Below are 19,218 nucleotides of genomic sequence, written 5' to 3'. Positions count from 1 at the left end.
TAAATTAGATTGATTGTGTATTTGCAGTTACGTTCCAACTGATTAAGTTTATTGACAGCAGTGTACATGTTAAAACCAATTTCTTCAGTTGCAAACACGAGTGGTAGGATTAAGAGATATGCAAATCAAAGTTATTAAATGTACTTTCATTTGCAGTTACGTCTTAACCAGACTTATTGATAGCCATACGTTGAGGATCTTAAGCCGCCATAAATTGCTTCTCTGTACATTTTCAGTCGTTTGTATATGTTCTAATTGCAGTGCTTAGCTTCTTTAGAAGCTTAGTGTCAATCATATTCAGACTACGTTATTCTTACTATTTAATATCTTTAAGTTCCTGTTGTTTCAGCGACAGACCAATTAACATGCGTCAGGAAGCCTTCTGTTTTGACATTTTCCACCAAATAACGTCATTGGTTAGCTTTGCACAGTCTCTCAAATCTTTTGTCAAATTTACCTGACGTTGTTATTTTTTTTTCACCCTTCTTGGCAACAAAACACACCCAAGTGAACCCTCGCATGTTGAATTACACTGGCAAGAAAAACGTGTCCTTTCGTTGGCGATGTTTCATTTTTGAGAACAATCAGGACCATATTTTGGACATAATTTAAAACAGAAGCTCTGGATAATTTCCAATTGTAATCGCGTCCCGACAATATTATTGGATCGTCCGCAAGAACACTGAAATTTTCTCCATAATCATTCATCTTTTATTACAACTAGCGGTAAGGATCAGTTAGTTATCACACAGTGTCCATTCAGGAACGAGAAAGTTTTCAAGAAAAGTTGAATTCACTGGTAAGTAACGCCGCACTTAAAATCGCTCGCACTATTAGAATATGTATAATACAAACAAAAAAACAAAATTTCAATCTATCAGTCGAAATATATTTTGCAAATTCAAGAAAGCTTTAGTTACTATCTTCGGCAAGAACAAATTAGTGCATTGGAATACGAAATTATCATGAAATTATTAAGCAAAATGGTGTTGCACAGACTACAGAAGCTGGGAAATTATTCCCTTTTTTTTTTTTAAAAAATTGAATCAACAATGGAGATAGAGATCTTCAGAAAGGAGGTTTGAGTGAGAGCGACTAAATACACTCGTTTTTAGTTTTCATCGTCGAGCAGCCGTAACTAATAATTTAGTGTTAACAACTGGGTTGAAAACGTAAATTAGCCACCGTAAAGGGTAAAAAAGCTAACGTTTCGAGCGTTAGCCCTTCGTCAGAGCGATGATCTTCGCTCTGACGAAGGGCTAACGCTCGAAACGTCAGCTTTTTTACCCTTTACGGTGGCTAATTTACGTTTTCAACCCAGTTGTTAACACTAAATTACCTGCTTTACTCTCCCACCGACGCAGCACCACAGTTTCTTTAGAAACTTACCCCTTTATTCATCAGCCGTAACTGAGTCTACAAAGTTTTATCCAAACTCTTATCTCTTTTTCGTTTCGATGATTCATCTCCTAATATATCAGAAAGTTGTCCTGTTGCAATTAAGTGATGTTCACGACCACACCGAAGACTAGGCTTTATCCGGAAGAAAGAAATTGATCGCACGATAAGTATATCGAATGCCAAGTTCAGAGGAGGTGGAGATTGGAACTCTCTTGGGCTCTTGCATCCTTAAGTCGATTCTTTTCTGTTTTACAAAGAACACATTCTCTTTTCCCACCTAATTTCTTTCCTTTAATCCACGAGCTCCTTTTGAAGAAACTAACTTGAATACGGTGGTAAGTGTTATCAATCAGTATAACATAACATTTCTTCAAGTTACTTCGGAAGATGTCATTACTTACCTCGTGTTCAGTCCTTGTATCAAATGTAAGCTAAATGTTCACTGTTATTAAGTGCGACTGTAAAAAAGGAATTCGGATCAAAGAAAACAACTTGGCTATGCTGATCCTGTTCTTCTCGGTAAGAGCAAAAACGCAACGAAGTTTAGGATGCAGGATTAGATCACGTCAGTTTTTAAAACGCAATATAGAGTAGGTGAAAAGAACTTTATTCAAGCTTGAACCAATGATGCGAAAGAGACGTCAGCATCTTTCAGAGAGAAAAATAAACGTTAGTTGTTTTGTATTTGGACAACCTCAAAGCCGAGAAACTATTATGTTAAAATTGGCGAACCCTAACGTTGGTTTTTTTTTGCGTGTTAAATCCCAGTTCAGATTTAGATCAGTATCTCAAAAAAGATACTTATCAAAGGTGTATTAGCCTTTTTTGACAAGTTTTCAACGATAAACCAAGCTTATACAAACATGATTTATCGCGTCATTGTGATGAAGACAAGTTTATATTTGTTCGCGTGGGTTTTTGACGACACCGGATGGCATTTTCCTGTGGTGAACAGACTATCTTTGGCCATTTTCCTCATCATGTTATCCAAATTAATTTTAAAAAGGCGATTTTGCCTGAAATAAGATCTTGATTTTTGAGGAAGGCTGCTCACTCGTTATTCATAAGGGGTTCATAAATCTGTTACTGCTCCGGCCACGCCAATATGATGAGGACGAATGATTGCTTCCTCTCACCAAAAATAGTTGTTACTATCAGCAGCTGTGATTTATCAATAAAACTGTTTAAACCGTTTCCTGAAAGAAGTAGTCAAAACTGACTTAAATTATATCATGAACCATGCAATTGGATATTCATTTTAGATTAAGCAACAGTCGCACCGATTTGCAACAGGTGAGTAGAAGTGTAACATGAAGATGACTTGGTATGCCGCACTGCTGGTGAGTGCAAATTAGCGAAATCATGCATGCACAAAAATTGACGAAATGCCGACTCCAACAGTTTTATTAATGTAGCAATCTCTGAATCATTTATAAAGTGAAAACAAAGGCTACAAGAAGAATTTATCTAAATAATGATCGATTCTTTTTTGCGGTGTGATATTCTTTGGGTGTTAGAGCCCTTTTTTGTCCTATTTAGCGCACGTTTTCAAACTTAGACTGACGATACGGAAATATTCCATTACACGAGAACCTGTGTATGTATTGATCGTATTTTTTATAGCTTGTTATCACCTAATTCCCTCTCTTTATTCCTTGGACCATGACACGGTGACGGTAATATCACCGCTTTGAACTATCGGCTGAAGTCTTGAGCCCTTTACAAACATTGTGTTACCCCAATACCGAACTGAAATGAATTTGATCCTTAGGTTACTTGACTGTAGCATGGCAGTGACTTCAAACTCCAATAATTTAGTTGCACTAACTTCAGATAACTAACAACAAAATCTGCCAATCAAATTTTCCTTTTATTCCTCAGCTTAACGAGAGAACGCCGATTGAAACCGATCGCACCACCCCAATGCCTAAGAGCCGAGCCGAACTTCATTCAACCTACTGAACTAAAAAAAGGAAGTCTTGAAGTTTTGAAACATACCAGAATATTTAAAAATGAAGGCATCCAATTTTCCAGATTCTTTTTGAACTTATGCGCATTTTATACCAATATCAAGTAACAATTAGTTCGAAAATTAGATATGATTTTTTTGAAAACGGTTTTGTTCTAAATATGGAACTGAATCTTCAAACGATACCTGATTACCATTTGTCTTACTTTCAGAATAAATCACACATCATGAGAGTTATCAGAAAAAGGATTTAAGCAGATCGATTTCTGATAACACTTTTAATCGATTATTAGAGTCAATTCTTTCATGCGCTGCGCCTTCATCTCAAAACACTTTCCTTCGACGGATTCAGCTTTATGTGGACAGCCCACACTCATGCAATCAATTCTTATTCTATTTCACTTTTAATTCACAAACTCTGCTGAATACTACCCTGAGGTCTTTTCAAGTGGGTGTTTAAGCTAATTTGAAGCTTTTTTTATGATCCCTGCTTCTTTTAGCTTGTTTGCCAATATTCTTCACAGATTTTTCAGGATAGCTCTTTTGGCACTGATAACGATCACGAGACCGACGGTCTTTCTCCATTTTAGATGTCATATTCTTTCGTTCAAAAATGTTTCCCTAAAGAATCGAAATAACGGATGAGTTTGGTTTCTAGATTTGTATCCCTTTTTAATTAAAAATACCCCTATCTTTTCTCAGTTTTCAAGTATTAATTATTAAAGGTATTCATAAAGTATAGCACACGTACGTGCTGACAACGAATAAAGTAAATTAAAAGTGTATCACATCTGTAATTGATTTGAATTTTCTTTTTTTTTTTCGAAACTTAAAACACAGTTTAATTTCAATTTTCTTGTCAATAAAACTTTTGCTAGCTTGAGGTATAAGAGTGAACTTGGGGATTTGTTGTTTAAAGCTTTTGTCACACTTTATTGAAAGCCTAAGCGTGGGTTGATTTTTATGAAGTGATTGGAAAGTTGATTAGACAATTGAAAAACTTACGGTGACAGCCACCTTGAGAACGTAAGAACTACTTAATTGATATTCCACATTCGTCATCTCTTTTATTAAAAAGTGACTCCGAAAATTCCATCACAAAATTAGAAATTTACGCGGGATTGGTTAAAGTTCCATTAAGTCATCATTTTCAGATAAGATTTGAAAATAAAGAAGGTAGTCTCAAAAGCAGAAATTTGTCATTCGAGAGTCATTTGGCGGTGTTAGAGGTAGTTGTTGAATGAAACATGAGTTGTTTGTTAAGGGAAATTAAAGTTATGTTGCTGACGTTCTTTGTCAAGCACGAATTAATTGAAAATTTTGAATGGATGATCTTCAATACTGAGCCGTAAGTTAAGAAATTATAAGCTTTAGATGCTCATATATTTTAAAAGAAAGAAGTTGAGAGCGAAAACTGAAGACATGAAAACATGATTTATAAGCCAAGTGTGTGTGTGATATGAGCTTATCTTATGTTTATGCAAATAGCGTGAAGAGGAAAAAAAAAATGAAGTGCCGTTCATCTCGGTAAAGTTCCTTTTCCTCGTGGTTCTAGCTGGCCTACATTTTAAGGCACAAACACTGACGAAGGGCGTTGATATCTCTCGGGCTGCATTCTTCAAAGTAACTTTTAACTTCAAAATGCGAACCCACACTTTAAATATGTAGTTTTGGCAAAGCGCATGAAACGTCGATCATATATGACACCTGTGGTGTTATAATTACGTTTTCATCATTAGTCATTTCCGTCATAGTCAGTTTCACCTCGTGGACACCAATGAAAATGTCAATCCAAACTCTAAATTACAGTTTCCCAAGTTTTAACGCTGTGAATGTATTCCGCCCACGACGTCATTCATCCTTTTTGGCAAATAAATATTGCTCTTAGACGCTATTTTAATCAATCGTTGATGAGGAGGACCTTTCGAAAGCGTTCAAGTCGAAAACACCAGTAGGAAACAAGGAGGTGAGATAGATAAGGTTAAGGGTGGTTTCCTAAGTTGGCATTTTTATCACTTTTCGTGAGGCCCAAATTAGTATACGGAAAATTTTTCCTTATCTGCATAACACAGGCCTGCATTTGAAGACTTATTCACATTTGTCCAGCCTCGTTCACATAAATGTAAAGCAATTCGAGATATGCTCATGGTCAATTAATTTCTATCGTCAATTTGCATCGAGTTTAAAACCTCACATTATTAGAATAACACTTTCTCGTCCAGTGTCTTGTTTGTATAGTTCCTGTTAACTGAAAAAAACGAGCGCATCAAAGAATAGCGGAAACGCATCAAAAAACTGAGATAGAATGCATACTAATTAACCCGTAATGGACGATATTCAAACTAGGATTATGAATTGTGTCCATTTCCGTGTTTATTGCCTTATTTGTGTAGTTTTATTGATTTTCCATCAGCACCACTATCATTTCTATCTCTTACCTCCTTCTTCTCCATGTATCTTGACTGTCTCCGAATGATTTAAAAAATCATAGAAAGATTGCCTTTTTAATTGAGAAATTTTAACTTATGTTAAATAGAAAATGAAATGCAGAACAAAGTTTTGTCTATCATTTCATAAAGTAATCGTGATGGAAATCGCTATCAAAAGTAAATTCGTCCTCAGGAAACAAACACCATTCAGAACGTGCTTTACCCGCGATGGAAATACACATTAAAGAAATGAGCATTCTTATGTTTGATTTGCAGACCTTTATCACTAATGTCGAATTTTGCAAGTAAATCCGTTGAACAGCCGACAACTGCAGCCGTAGCCGAACCGGGCCCTGATTGGCCAATTGCGAAGAAAATTTGGGGCTTGGCATGGGAGCTACACTGGGTTGGGTTCGGTATCTTGTTTGGCTTGGTGGCCGTTCATTCCTTCGTTGCCATAGTGATGGTGAATCATAGGAGAGGATTCGCTCGCAAGCCATTGTTTGTGGCCATAAACGTGATGCTCCTTGTGCTCGGATTAACCAGATCCGTGTATTTATTGTTAGATCCGTACGAATCTAGAGAAAATGGCGTGCAGGATCCACAGTGGATGACACTACTTCTCTTTGGAATCGCTTTTCCATGTCTAACTTCCTCGTTTTGTTTGATACATCTGGCTTTTCTGGAGGTTACTAAGCTGAAAGTTGGTCCAAACAAGCTGCAGAATGTGAAATTTATCTCTGTTGTCATTGTGATCCACTTCATCATTGTATTGGTCGCAGAGACCTCCGCCTCCATGAAGCCAGAACTGGACCCCCTGTTGATCGTGTGCCAGTCTTTCTTCATTCTCTGGGGCTTACTGCTTTCTGGTAGCTTCATCTACAGCGGATGCAAAGTTATCAGGCGAGTGGAAAACGTTCACGAGCAACTGAATTCGATTGAGAAAAACGAGCGACTGCGAAACAAGAAAGTAAAGTCTGGCACAACTAAAGTGGCTAAGATAACCATTGGCACGAGCATCCTGGGAATTGCTGTTTGTGCGTTGAATTTCTATTCCATGGTGGGCGTATACGGTTTGTACAGCAAAGTCGTTCATCCCTCTCCTTGGCCCTGGCTAGCTTTTCAATCGGGCTTTCGCCTCGTTGAGCTTGCCATGGCAGGCACGATAGCCTACAGTGTGATGCAAAGGGAAGGGGGAAACAAGAAAGACAACGCTGTGAGTGGGACCGAGGGAGTGAATTTGTCCTCAAGAATTAAACCACAATAGAATGCAGTACTCTCATTTGAGCGTATACGGGGGCGTAACTAGGATTTTTCAAGGAGGGGGGGTCACACGGTGTAACAGGGGGTTCTCACCAGATTGTCATGTCGACCTTCACCCCGTGTTTTACTTAAAAAATACTTTCAAATGAGGGAGGGGGAGTGGGTCACGGATACCCCAGGCCCCCCCTCCCCTATCTACGCCCTTGGGTCATGAATTCAAATGGAAAATGGTTTCCAATCATTAATTGTTGCCCAAAATGGGTTGTCCAAATACTGCACCAAGTGAACCATATTGAAATTCCACATGATAAACATGACACGACACGACATGACATGACATTGTGATATTGCTTGGTGAGAAATCATGCAATACAATATAACTCGAAATCACAGAACATTGCATCGAAATATATCACTGAAAATTTCTACTTTGGTACCTAAACTAATGAAATAATGTGAGGATAAACCGAGACTTCTACTGGTTTTTACAAGGCTGGCAAAGAAAAGAAGATGAACCAACACTGTACAAAGCTCACGTAGCTCTACTCCTGGAGTTATGTTGTTTTTTACGTAAATAGAAGCTACGCTCAGAAGACAAAGTAACTGCATTGAACTCACGTTAGGAGGTTAATCTTTTTCGGTAAGCAATGACACTAACAACATTAGTTGAACTATATGCGTGTCCAACAACTGCAGGCAAACTGGTCAACCGAGACAGTAACTAAAAGCTAAGTAGAGGCAACGGGAAAGGCAGGCGACTAGTTTTTGCCCCTCCCACACGCTTTTTCGATCATCTCTTTATAGGTTAGCACAGGTTAATAAAACTACCACTAAAAACAAGTTAAAACTAATACATTCTGAGCTTTTTCGAAAGGGCACCCTGTAATAGTTAAGTAATCGCTTAAGGCCTTCAATAAAAACATTCTAGAACACTAAAGCTCTAGCTCTCTCTCTCTTACTCACTCAGTCCTTTGGGATACCTTTCCACAACAGAATTATCTCTTTGTTCCAAATGGAAAGTGGTTCATTTATTAGAATAACATCACACAAGAAGAAATGCGTGGGTTGAATATCTAAGAAATGGATTCCATTCGCATTAGAGGCACCTAAGATCGATCCGTATCCGCTGACTGGTCATGCAGATTGTGCTGTCAATTTGAAGCGCATGCTAGCGCTGACACAAGCGATCATATGTTGAGTAAAAAAATATACCGATTGCTAAATTAAAACTGACTGTTGACTCTGCATTTGAGCATGTGGTAAACTTAACTTATGTCTTGCGAGGCTCAGCTTACGATTGGTCGGCTGCGAACCAACCAAAGTGATGTGGTATTGTATCGAGACCTGGAAAGCAATCTGATATTTTATTAAAAGACTGGTGAAGTGCAGAAATATACTGGTGAACGTTAGCTCTGGTTAATATGAGTAGTAATGCCTCGAAGGGCCTGCACGGAAGGAACTCCCCCAAGGAATGTGTCTATCTTAACGCAGACTTCCACTTTGGGGTTAAAGTTGAATTTAAAGCAGACGTTTCAAGCAAAGGGCCACCCTTAAAGCTCATTTACAGTACTCTCTGCTGACACAAAATAATGATGTTTTGGTTTCATGGTGTATTACTAGTAGATAGCTATATTCGTCCCTATCAGTCCATTTCCGCTCATATTTCACACATTTCAAAGCCATAGTTATCAAGTAGATCAAGAACATGAGATCAAAGGAATTTCAAACCTTGACGCGTGCAGATGGAATCATTATCACAATCATTGTTGAAATTTTTGAGGTTATAAGAAACGAACAGAGAGTAAAAAAACAGTCTTCAAAGGGAAGAAAATCGTCATCTTCATTTTTGTGGGGTGAAACGTAATGCCTGCCGATGGAAATGTAAGACTTGACTTATTTGATGAAACAAAAACTTCTAATCATCGACCATTAGCTAGGAATGGCGTTTGCAAGCGATTAACTGAAGTCCGTCATAAATTAAGTTAAATCAAAAAAGAAGAAGCAAAGTAACGATAGCATAATGTCTTGAGAAACCAGTTCTTAATTTACAGCACTGAATGATGAATGTTTTATCTATAAAATATTTGTTCATTTCTGATAATAATTGTTCATTGCTGTTCTTTTTTTCGTACTGAAGTGTTAAAGTTGCTTCTCCTCCGTTGCAGCATCGGTCATTTCAACAAGTTGCCCTTTCGTGTTTTCTTCCTCTGAAAAGCATTTCTCTCCGGTCGTAATGAAAAAACCCTGAAATTCCCTCTTGTCTTTGCCTCCGCCTTCTATAACCACATCCCTTTTCTCACTGTCCTTCAATACTGCCTTTTCTATAGAAGATTTTGTTGAGACTTCCGTTGAAAGCGACGTCGAAATCAATTTTGGGCTCTTATGTTTGTCCGTGGAAACACTGAGTAACGGTCGTTTATGTTAGCCCGCAAAGGCCGTCAAAAACTACATTAAGCAAAGCAAATACAGAATTCTGAGTCCACAACTAAGTAAATTGTGCATATAAGCCACGACAAACTAATTCATCAGCTTAATACATTCATACGAATACAGGCTTAACGCTGGATTCTTCCGCTAATATTTCTAATCTGCATCATCGAAGAGAAGGACAGGTAGGTTAGTTAAAATAGCTCCTATATCAGGTATTATGTATTTATTTTCCACAAAATTCTGAACCGATCATCGTTTGAGTGAAAGTAACACTTTATATGTACGAAACTATCAAGATTTTAACTCTAAACCCACACGAACGCTTTTGAAGTTGTTGATTCTAGTAAAGCCTGGCTCGTGAAAGAGTTTCCTGCAGCTAATTTCGTACTTTAGCCGAACGTGAGATTATTCGAAATTGTTGTGGGTGGAATCCCCACGGGGAAGCTGGCAACATTCTTTGAGTCTTACTTTCCTGCCAGGCGTAATAATTTTATGTACCTTAAGTCCAGAAATCATCTTTAACTTTAAGATGTATGTCATTTCATAGAATCTCAAATATTTTCCAGAAACTACCAACGACTGATCTTTTTAAGCATAATTCCGGCCAATTAGTTTCTTTGCTCGAACTATTGCCATGGTAGCTATTTCTTAATAATCTACTGGCCCCTCGTAAAATACTAAACCTGCAGAGTCTTAGATACGAATGGAACATTTGGTTTAGGTTATTGTGAGATTCTGCTGTGTAGTAATTAGGGATTCCAGACTATTCCGCTAGTACGTGATGAGCCATATCATTTTTGACACGGGAGTCAATCATCTTATTTGACACAATTTAATCGTGTACTTTAAACGCAAAATATGTCAATTGGCATACCTTACGAAGAAGAACCTTCCATTAAATTTCTGTTGGAAGAATAGCTTTGTCTCCTCGTCTTAATTTTAAGACGCAATTCAAAACTGAGCGGTCATAATTTGACGAAAGTTTCATTTACTAAATTACATTTGACATGGCACCTGTTCCAAGAAATTTGACTTTTTGAATATTGTATATGATAATGAGTTTTTGCTAGAAAATGACTCTTTCTACGATTTGAAATCAGACTGTGACTTGAGAGATAAGATTTGACTTAATTGAAATTTTTCAGTCTCGTTTAAAATAAAAATGAACAAGGTTTCAAGCCATCAGAAGTGCAACTGCTGCTGCCGTTTTGGCTTGTTCAGAGGTATATTGGAAAAGTCGTTTCAGGAAAATTCTACAACAGTTAAGAATTTTTTAAGTAGTTTCTTAGCTTTGTTATTGCATGTGATTGTAACATGCAATGCGAAAATTAATGATTGTAACTCTCCCACTGAAAAACGTTATATTGCATGACAGTCAAGTGAGACGTGAGGCGAATTGATTAAGTAGGGAACAAAGTTGATAGGTAATGGGGCGAAGGCAGTGGGTCAATATCAAAATAAATGTCGTGTCTCTTTTTGTTTTCGCATAACAAAGACTAAAGTCTTGAAAATCTAGTTAGCTTGTTCATTGTCACCTCTTTTCCTTGTTTCCCCGCCCTAAATTGTTAAAGTAATAATGAATTTTCTTGGAAGAGATATCCTACATGGGCCGTGAAATATTCAATTGAAATGCGAAACCATTGTCTTTATGCTTTATTCATGGCCTACATCCCATGATGCTTCATCCCATCAAAATCCCGCTGGGGAAGAAATGTGATTAAAATAGGAACTGACTCACCTGGTAAATGATATCAGTAACCTAAATAACAACCACTCTGTCAGCTGGTTTCTCTTTGGAAACGTCAGAGTCGCAGAACTTTGATGGTTGGTAAGTGTAGAGGAGAACTCAGACAGTTTCTGTATTCTTCGGATTCATTTGCTCATAGACAGCGGTTCTTGTGGGGACAAAATCGCACTTGAGGTAAATAGAAAAAAATATTTCTGATTAGACTCACCTCTCCTGTAATCCTCCGAATTACGGTGGAAAAATTGAGAAAAACTCCTTGTTCACAGTCGAGGCAAATCAGCTCTCACTGCAGTGTACAAACGGCTGAGAGCAGCCAGCAAGAGGTTCAAGGTTTGCCATTTGCTGTTACCATGAACATCATGCTGAACTTTGCTATTGGTCATTTTTTGAGCCTCTGAAAAACTTTTTAAGATAAAGAAAGATAGGCATTTCTAGAACATGAAGGAAAGAGGATAGGTAAGCGTAACTAAGATTACAACGAAGTGCAATTGAGCAAAGCTCTTTAAAGATTCGAGTTCTTTGCCGAGAGAAAATCACGGATCTTCACCCAAAATCTGCAATTTTTTACTTTTACTTATTAAAATGCTGACAGAAAACATAGCTTTTCTGTAACATGAGTCTGATTCGTGTTAAAAGATATTAGTATTTCTTTGATGCAGCGTCAAGATCGGCATGATTCATACAGTATGAAATACTGCTCTGAATCAATTAAAAATCTTTTTTCTTAAGGAACCGTTTCTCGAAGATCATGCTGGGGGAGTATCCGGACGTTATTTTGCTTAAATAAAATGCCGTGAAAATTGGATAACGAATTTTTTTCACCTGCTTGTGGCTGAAGATATCCGCCTTTTGAAAACGCTGCATCATGCTCTCTTAACAATCGAGGAATCAACGTCTTGCGGTTTGTGCAAACACTTGAAGTTTGTCCGATTTGCGAGTACTCAATCTTTTTTATCCCCGCAGAATTCTTTTTCTGTATTGGTATTACTGTCCTATTTTGGTGTTTTTCTACCCAATTAAACAAGAATTTTCCGACTGGCTTCACGTTGAAGATAATGCCAATCAGCACCTTACAGCAACAACTCTTAATGCTGTGAAGAAGCAGGAAATCATTTCTAGACGCCCAAACTGTGCTACTTTTAGACACTTCTTTGCGTCCGTTATATTTGAAATTTCTGCAAGTTCACGCAAAAATACTTGCTATCCCAACTGCCCTTGAGTCAGTTAAGATTTTTAATTACGATATGTTAGACGATATATTAGATTCTGGTTTATTTTTTTTCGGTTTGAGTGGACTCCTTCAAAGTTCAATAAAAAATAATATATTCTCTTAGGTGATGTCAAATTCCACAGTGACAAACAATCCCAGTAAGTTGCCCACAGAAGCCTTGCCTGAACCGGGTCCTGATTGGCCAGTTGCGCGGGAAATTTGGGGTCAGGCATGGGAACTACACTGGATTGGGTTTGGAATCCTATTTGGCCTCCTCGCCATTCATGCATTTATTGCTGTAGCTTTCGCTAACCGCAGAAAAGGATTTGGCTCAAAGCCTTTGTTCCTTGCCATCAACCTGTTGCTGTTCGGTCTGGGATCTACTAGATCTGCGTATCTATTGTTAGATCCTTACGAGTCGAGACAAAATGGTATCGAAGATCCAAAATGGCTGACACTACTTCTTTTTGGAGTTGCTTACCCTTGCCTAACATCAGCATTTTCTCTAATTCAACTGGCTTTTCTTGAAGTCACTAAAATGCAGATCGTCCCAAACAAGTTGCAGAATGTGAAATTTTTATCTGCTGTCATTGTTCTACATTTTATCATTGTCTTCACCGCAGAGACATCAGCGTCCATAAAACCAGAACTGGATCCTCTCCTGATCGTGTGCCAATCATTCTTCATTATCTGGGGTTTGTTTCTATCCGGTAGCTTCATCTATAGTGGATGCCGAGTCATGAACAGCGTAGAGAATGTTCAGCGGCAACTTATTGCCATGGAGAGAAGTGTACGTCCTTCATTAAATACGACAAGCAAGGCCAGCACAACAAAAGTGGCTAAGATTACACTTGGTACCAGTTTCCTAGGCCTTGCAGTGTGTGGGCTGCAGTTCTATTCTATGTTAGGTGTTTACAGTATGTACAGCAAAGTCGTCCATCCTTCTCCCTGGCCGTGGCTGGCTTTTCAGTCGAGCTTTCGCTTGGTAGAGCTTGCCATGGCAGGTACGATAGCTTACAGTGCAATGCAAACAGAAAGAGGGAAAACAAGGATCGACAATTGGGCTGAGCGACGAGTTATGTCGACGGCAATGATAAAACCATCGCTTGTCCCAGTGGAGCTCGCCGCTACCAACGCAGTAGCTGCTGTTTAAATGTTTTTAAATGTGAAATTAAAAATAATGAAACGTAATTTCTTTTCTCTTAATGCAGTAACTGGAACTAGAACATGTCCTGAAGCTTACCGTCAATTCTAACTTCAGAAGGGGGACTGATTAGCTTTCAGTCATCCTGAGTTACACTGGTTAGCTCGATGAAAAAAGCTGGAGTGCTTACTCAAGAGAAGAATATTGATATTGAAGGCACTCGGATTGACAGAATGAAAGAAGACGGCAAAGCAGTCACTTCATGGCGGATTTTTAAGCACGTGTCAAATGCTTCCCTTTCTAACTGTTCTCAAGGTTAATGTTACAAGTCAACGCCCCTGAAGATGAATTTCAAACTTGAATAAATGTAGATTAGAGCTTTAATCGATTGAGATAACAGCATACGTGTTTCAATTCATAGTTTTTCATATGCTGAAGCGCTGGTTCAGATCGCTTCGTACCAATAGCTGGAAATCTATCGGCTGTGTTCAAAGGACCACGTGACTGGTTGAAAAACTACTTGCTTTTAATATTTAATTTGCTTTTCATTTTTTTACGAAAATGAAATTAATAAAACAGCCTTTGTTTAGCTTTGAATAAAATTTCGCCTGTATTAGAAAGAACACTCACCCGAACTCGTTACCTTCTAACTTTCCTAATTTCTATGGAGGAAATTTTGCATGAAAGCAAGAGCTTTTTCGCGGGAAGATATTAGAAGACAAACAGACCTCTCGAATTTTCTGCGTGAGACTTTTGCTTCAATTTTTTGTACCAAGACTAATTACAAGTAAGAGCCTAATTACTTCCTTCTTTTTGTACTGGACTCTAAATCAGTGAGGAGATCTCTGAATGTTCCAGTGAAAAGCAAGACGCCATCCCGCTGTGAAACGAAAAATTATTGCATGTCAAAATTACCCCCTGAATACTAAAATTATCATTTCAAAAAAGAAACTTACCAATTAATAATACCTTCAGAATCATTGTTGACCGTTCCAAATTCAAACATTGTAATAAATATCTGTTGGAGTTTTCTCTATCTTGATTTTATGGCCAATTTAGTGTTTCAATATTTGTGCTAAGACATCTATCATGTATAAGCTGTGATTATAACTTGAGTTTTTTTAGGTTAAGACTGCCCATACAAGAGGTAACCGATTTTAATGATAATTATGTGACGGGCTTCTCAGTCGAGTGTTTGTTAGTAATTTGGTTAGTTCAATAGGTACACGCGGAGTTATCTCCTAGCCTTGACGCAGCACCTTCAACAACCACGAATTACGATCAGTCATGGCTTCGTGTCAAATTGTTTCGTAATAAGGACTTAATAATAGCAGAATTTTGCTAAAAAAAAATAAAGAACCACACAATCAACCAAACGAAAATAATAAAGTCACATAAATTTCTCAGAAGCTGGTTCTGAATAACAAGCTTATGACGTTTTAAACTATTGCGCAGTCTTAAATTTTTTTTATCATATTAAAGTACATGATCCGTGATCCGCAATCTAAAGTCCATACTTTGCTTTCGCCAAACGATAGCTAACAATGATAATGGCTGAAAGTAAAGTGATAAGCATGCGCATGCCTGTTACTCCCACGTACAAGAGAGACAGTCTTCCCATCCCAATGTCTTATTACGGTGTGTGCAATGTTTGTTGTAGATTGTTTCTGATTTTTTTGTCAAAGGTGGCTTTTGGTCGAGTTGCTAATGAACAGAAAGAGTTAAGTCTCCCCGGTCAATTAACCTTTTGCTCGATCGATCTCGCATGAACGGCTAAAAATGAAATGGCTATTGAATTGCGAACTTTCTTGACTACGACCCACATCCTGTTTACGCAATTTAAAATATGACAACCTAGACCACGTTTTAACGGGAAGTTGAGGCAATTTAGTGCCGCTGTCGCTAAGAGCGGTCCTCTTGACTTTAGTGAGCTATATCATTGCAGTCGCTGGGCGCTGGACAAAATCTGTGAAATTTTACACTTTTCGATCGCTGTCCACACGGGTGGTCTAGCCAAATATAATTTTTGGCCTGTGGCGACGCAAAAAAGGAGAATCGGAGAACAACTAAACTGTTTTTGAAACCTGTGTCCTAACCCCTTTTCGTGGGCAAAAAATAAAAGAAAACTTTTTTTCGACGGGAAGTCGAGAGGACTGCTCTTAGCGAGAGCGGCACTCAACAGATTTTATGTGCGTCTTGATAAAGGTTGGATCTGTCTTGACCTATATTTAGGTTTTGCATAATTAAACTGAAAGGCACTTACATGTTGTTTGCAAAACGCACCCCTTAGGCAATATTATTTCGAATACTGTTTGAAATGAAAAGTGGCCCTTGATTAAACTTAGTACGTGTAAATAGGGGATGACAGGGTTTTTTGAGTGGTTCGTACGCCACTGATTCAGTCCATCGATTCAAAGCGTGTTGAAACAAGCTTTGAAAAGTCTTCTCACGTCGAAGCTCCGTTCAAGAAGCTATCACGAATAATAGCAAAGTCTTCCCGTTAAACAGAGCTTTTTGCTACATTTTAAACAAGCCCTTTCCTGAATTTAGGCAACAACAACGAAGTTCGGGAATTATTGTAATAGTAGAGACTTAATGAAATTGTAATTGAGTGAACTGGTATAATGTATTAGAATGCATTTGAGCGCTTTTGAGCTAAGAGTTTCCAAAACAGCGTTTAGTTTCAATGGAAACTAGAGCAATCGCAGGATAATGGAGTCGTCAAGCTTTGAAAGCAATCAACGTGCTCGGTACAGCTTCGAATTAATACAACACTAATGTGTCTAGTCAATTTACAACTAATTCTCCATTTACAAGGTTTATCGCGAAAATTGAAATAATCTCATCATATTCTACCTCATTTATTGCTCTGAAGGCAAAATAACACACTACAGTCACGCTACGGAAATATTGACAAATGTATTTGCATTGAGGTACTTAAGAAAGAAAACTTTTTCCTTTTCTCAAATATGAAAATTCTGCAGGTGTTTACTAAGTACTTTGAAAGCTTTTGTTTTGACATAAAGGTCACTTCGGCTGTTTTACACGTAACGCGAAGTGGATCAAATTATCCATCAGGTTTTATTAAATACAGCAACTTATCGAGAAATGAATAACATCTTCTTCACAACGAGTAACTATCTAGATCCTTCAAAAGCTTTTAGCAACAAATAAAAATGTACATTGAATGAAGACATCATGTTGCCAATTTAAACACGATCATACGCTTTTTCTCGAGCAGCAGTTCAAATCGATTCTCCCGCCCAGTATTTGTGATGAAACGTTCGTGAATTAACCCAATTTTAAATAGCTTTGTCGTCGGAATGAAGATTCAAACTCAGTCATGTGCATTCAGCAGCCAAGATCAAGTATTTGTGGTAGTTTTAATCAGGCTCAAATACCTTAATTTCCGAGTTCAAGGACAGCGGAGAGAACATTAGAGGTCTGTATGTATTGTGTTGGTTCAGGTTATGTTATTCTTTTCCGGTGGCGTTTTCAGCGTTTTCATCGTCATGTTGGCAAAGCGAGGACGTCCTTGCGTTCTCCTCCTTGTCTTTTTTCTCTTCTTCTCCTTCTCTACTGGATTCACTTTCGCTTTTAGTTTTCTTTCCTTTTCTCCTCTCCCTCCGTTGCTCCGCAGTCTCGAAATGTTTCTTGTGGGTCAGTGCACCGGCTTCTGCTGCTCTCTCTAACATGACCGAAGCGAAGTCTTTCTTGGTAGGGTCACCGAAGTGCATTTCTGTACTCTCTTTTCGACCGGTCTCAGAGACTTCCCATGGCGGTAAGCGACTGACCTTCCTCCCAAGGTTTTTCTCGTACATGCTCGTCCAAACAGTGGCTTGATCATCCCTGAGGTCGGAATATTTCTGCGCGTACGTTTTTCCATAATCATGGACCGCTTCGGCTTCCCAATTTGACATCGGTACAGCAGGAGAGTCTTCGTCAATCTGCATGATAGGACAGTCAGCCATTTCTGTGCAATGTTTCCGAGGAAAATTCGCTTAAAATCAAATGCTGCGCGCGAAATAAAGAGTTTCGCTGTACGAGGTGCCTTAAAGTTCTGCCGCGTCAGTATTGGCCTCGAGAAGTTTGCGTGACTGGATGATATTGGCGTACTACTTTGCCTGTTGTGTACAATAGGAAGCCATTGGCTCACTCAGACGAAAATAATGGATATTTGGTATTGTCACGTTTGCGAATTTCAACAAGTGTCAATTACAATAAATTAAGCATTAGTCAAGAGGTGATAATTGAATTAGGGGCCAGGGTTAACCTGCAGAGCTTGTAATAAAGAAAACAAAGCTCTTTTGTTTTAAGAAAAATAACATGATCAATTTCTCTATATTCAAACCACTTCATGTCTGATTCTTGGAAAAAGTAAATTTTGTGTAGAAGAATTGCTCAGTGGCTAATTTTTAGAAGTTTTTTTTCTAGGAAAGGATAACAAATGTTTGTGAACTCGCAATATTGTCATGAGTTTTTTAAATTGTTGTTTAGAGTCCAAAATTTACACTAGGAAGCTGTTAGCTGGGGGGAGTGAAATAGCCCGTCGGCAAAAATTGAACTGAGCAAGTTCGGATATGTATATATCTCCAAGTGCGTGCAGCCCAGAATTTCGATCGCTGTGGCCCCTACAAGATACAACTTTTATAACGGAGCAAAGAGAACAAAGCGAAACGTAAGAGCCGCATGCAAACCGCAGTCTTCTTGCTAAGTTTGTGGTTAATGATTAGTTCGAATATCGGCCTATCTCTGTAGAAGAGGTTTCAAAAAGGTTATGCGCGTGGGCGGTAGAACAAAGAACCTCTTCCGCTTAAAGCTAAAATTTTATTGTTTATTGATTTTCTTTTTTTTACTACAAGCGTTGCGCATCTGTAAGCAATGTAGTATTCTTAGTATATTCATGAATTTCCTGATTCGACGTATTCCGATCGGTCATCATTGAGATGCCATTACAAACTCGATCTTACCGCGGATATTAGATGATCGACTAAATTTGTCTTCGAATAAGTCGAGGGGAAGTGAAAAAGTCAAATTTTTATCATAGACCCACCTGGAAAGTCACCTTTCGTTCTACAAATATAAGTCCCCCCACCCCACACTTTCTCTTAATTCTTCCCGTGTGTACTTAAAAATAAACATTTTCAACAAACTATAAAACCTATAATGACCTCCAATCATTTCAATGCTGAGAAATCAGGAAAAAAGAAGGGGGTGGAAAGGAGGGAGGGGAATAGAGAGGGGGAGGGGGAGGGGAGGGGCTTTTCCTGGCCAACTCAATTCTTGTCTTTGCACGTGCACATTGTTACTTTTGAAGTTTTTTGTTGCAACTGAGAGGTTGTTGTTGTTTAAATTTTCTCAGATGTTGCAAGAATTTTTTCGTGGTTCCTTATCCAGATTTTCTCTAGGGTTATAAACTTTTAATTTGTCCGTTGTATACCACGTTTTGGAGAAACTGCGTCCGCAATAGAGAGACGAGAGAATTGGACAAAATTTTCTTATGGATAGTATGAGACAGTAAGGTTTATAATCCATCAATCCAGACTGATTCTAAACAGAAAAACTTCAAAACCAAACCTTTTTGCATTTGAATACAAAAACTAGGCGGATTCACCCCTATCCTGA

At 38.3% G+C, this 19,218-nt stretch overlaps 3 protein-coding genes across 3 annotated transcripts; 2 read left to right on the top strand and 1 right to left on the bottom strand.

Annotated features, from left to right (window-relative positions):
* The first annotated feature begins 488 nt into the window (after positions 1–488).
* LOC131768275 (proline-rich transmembrane protein 4-like) lies at positions 489–7,984 on the top strand. Its single transcript, XM_066164086.1, has 2 exons — positions 489–799; positions 6,076–7,984. Exon 2 carries the CDS (start codon positions 6,089–6,091, stop codon positions 7,064–7,066), a length of 978 nt encoding a protein of 325 aa, XP_066020183.1. The 5' UTR covers positions 489–799; positions 6,076–6,088; the 3' UTR covers positions 7,067–7,984.
* A 3,317-nt stretch (positions 7,985–11,301) lies between these two features.
* Positions 11,302–14,166, top strand: LOC131768299 (proline-rich transmembrane protein 4-like). Its single transcript, XM_059084032.2, has 2 exons — positions 11,302–11,413; positions 12,574–14,166. Exon 2 carries the CDS (start codon positions 12,577–12,579, stop codon positions 13,600–13,602), a length of 1,026 nt encoding a protein of 341 aa, XP_058940015.2. The 5' UTR covers positions 11,302–11,413; positions 12,574–12,576; the 3' UTR covers positions 13,603–14,166.
* A 2,034-nt stretch (positions 14,167–16,200) lies between these two features.
* LOC131768274 (uncharacterized) lies at positions 16,201–17,712 on the bottom strand. Its single transcript, XM_059084007.2, has one exon. The coding sequence runs from the start codon at positions 17,562–17,564 to the stop codon at positions 17,067–17,069; it is 498 nt and encodes a 165-aa protein (XP_058939990.2). The 5' UTR covers positions 17,565–17,712; the 3' UTR covers positions 16,201–17,066.
* Between the last annotated feature and the right edge of the window lie 1,506 nt (positions 17,713–19,218).

Source organism: Pocillopora verrucosa, chromosome 3 (assembly GCF_036669915.1).
Source record: "Pocillopora verrucosa isolate sample1 chromosome 3, ASM3666991v2, whole genome shotgun sequence".
Classification (NCBI taxonomy): Eukaryota; Metazoa; Cnidaria; class Anthozoa; order Scleractinia; family Pocilloporidae; genus Pocillopora; species Pocillopora verrucosa.
The sequence above is the reverse complement of the archived record's forward strand: the minus strand, read 5'-3'. Positions and strand labels throughout refer to the sequence as shown.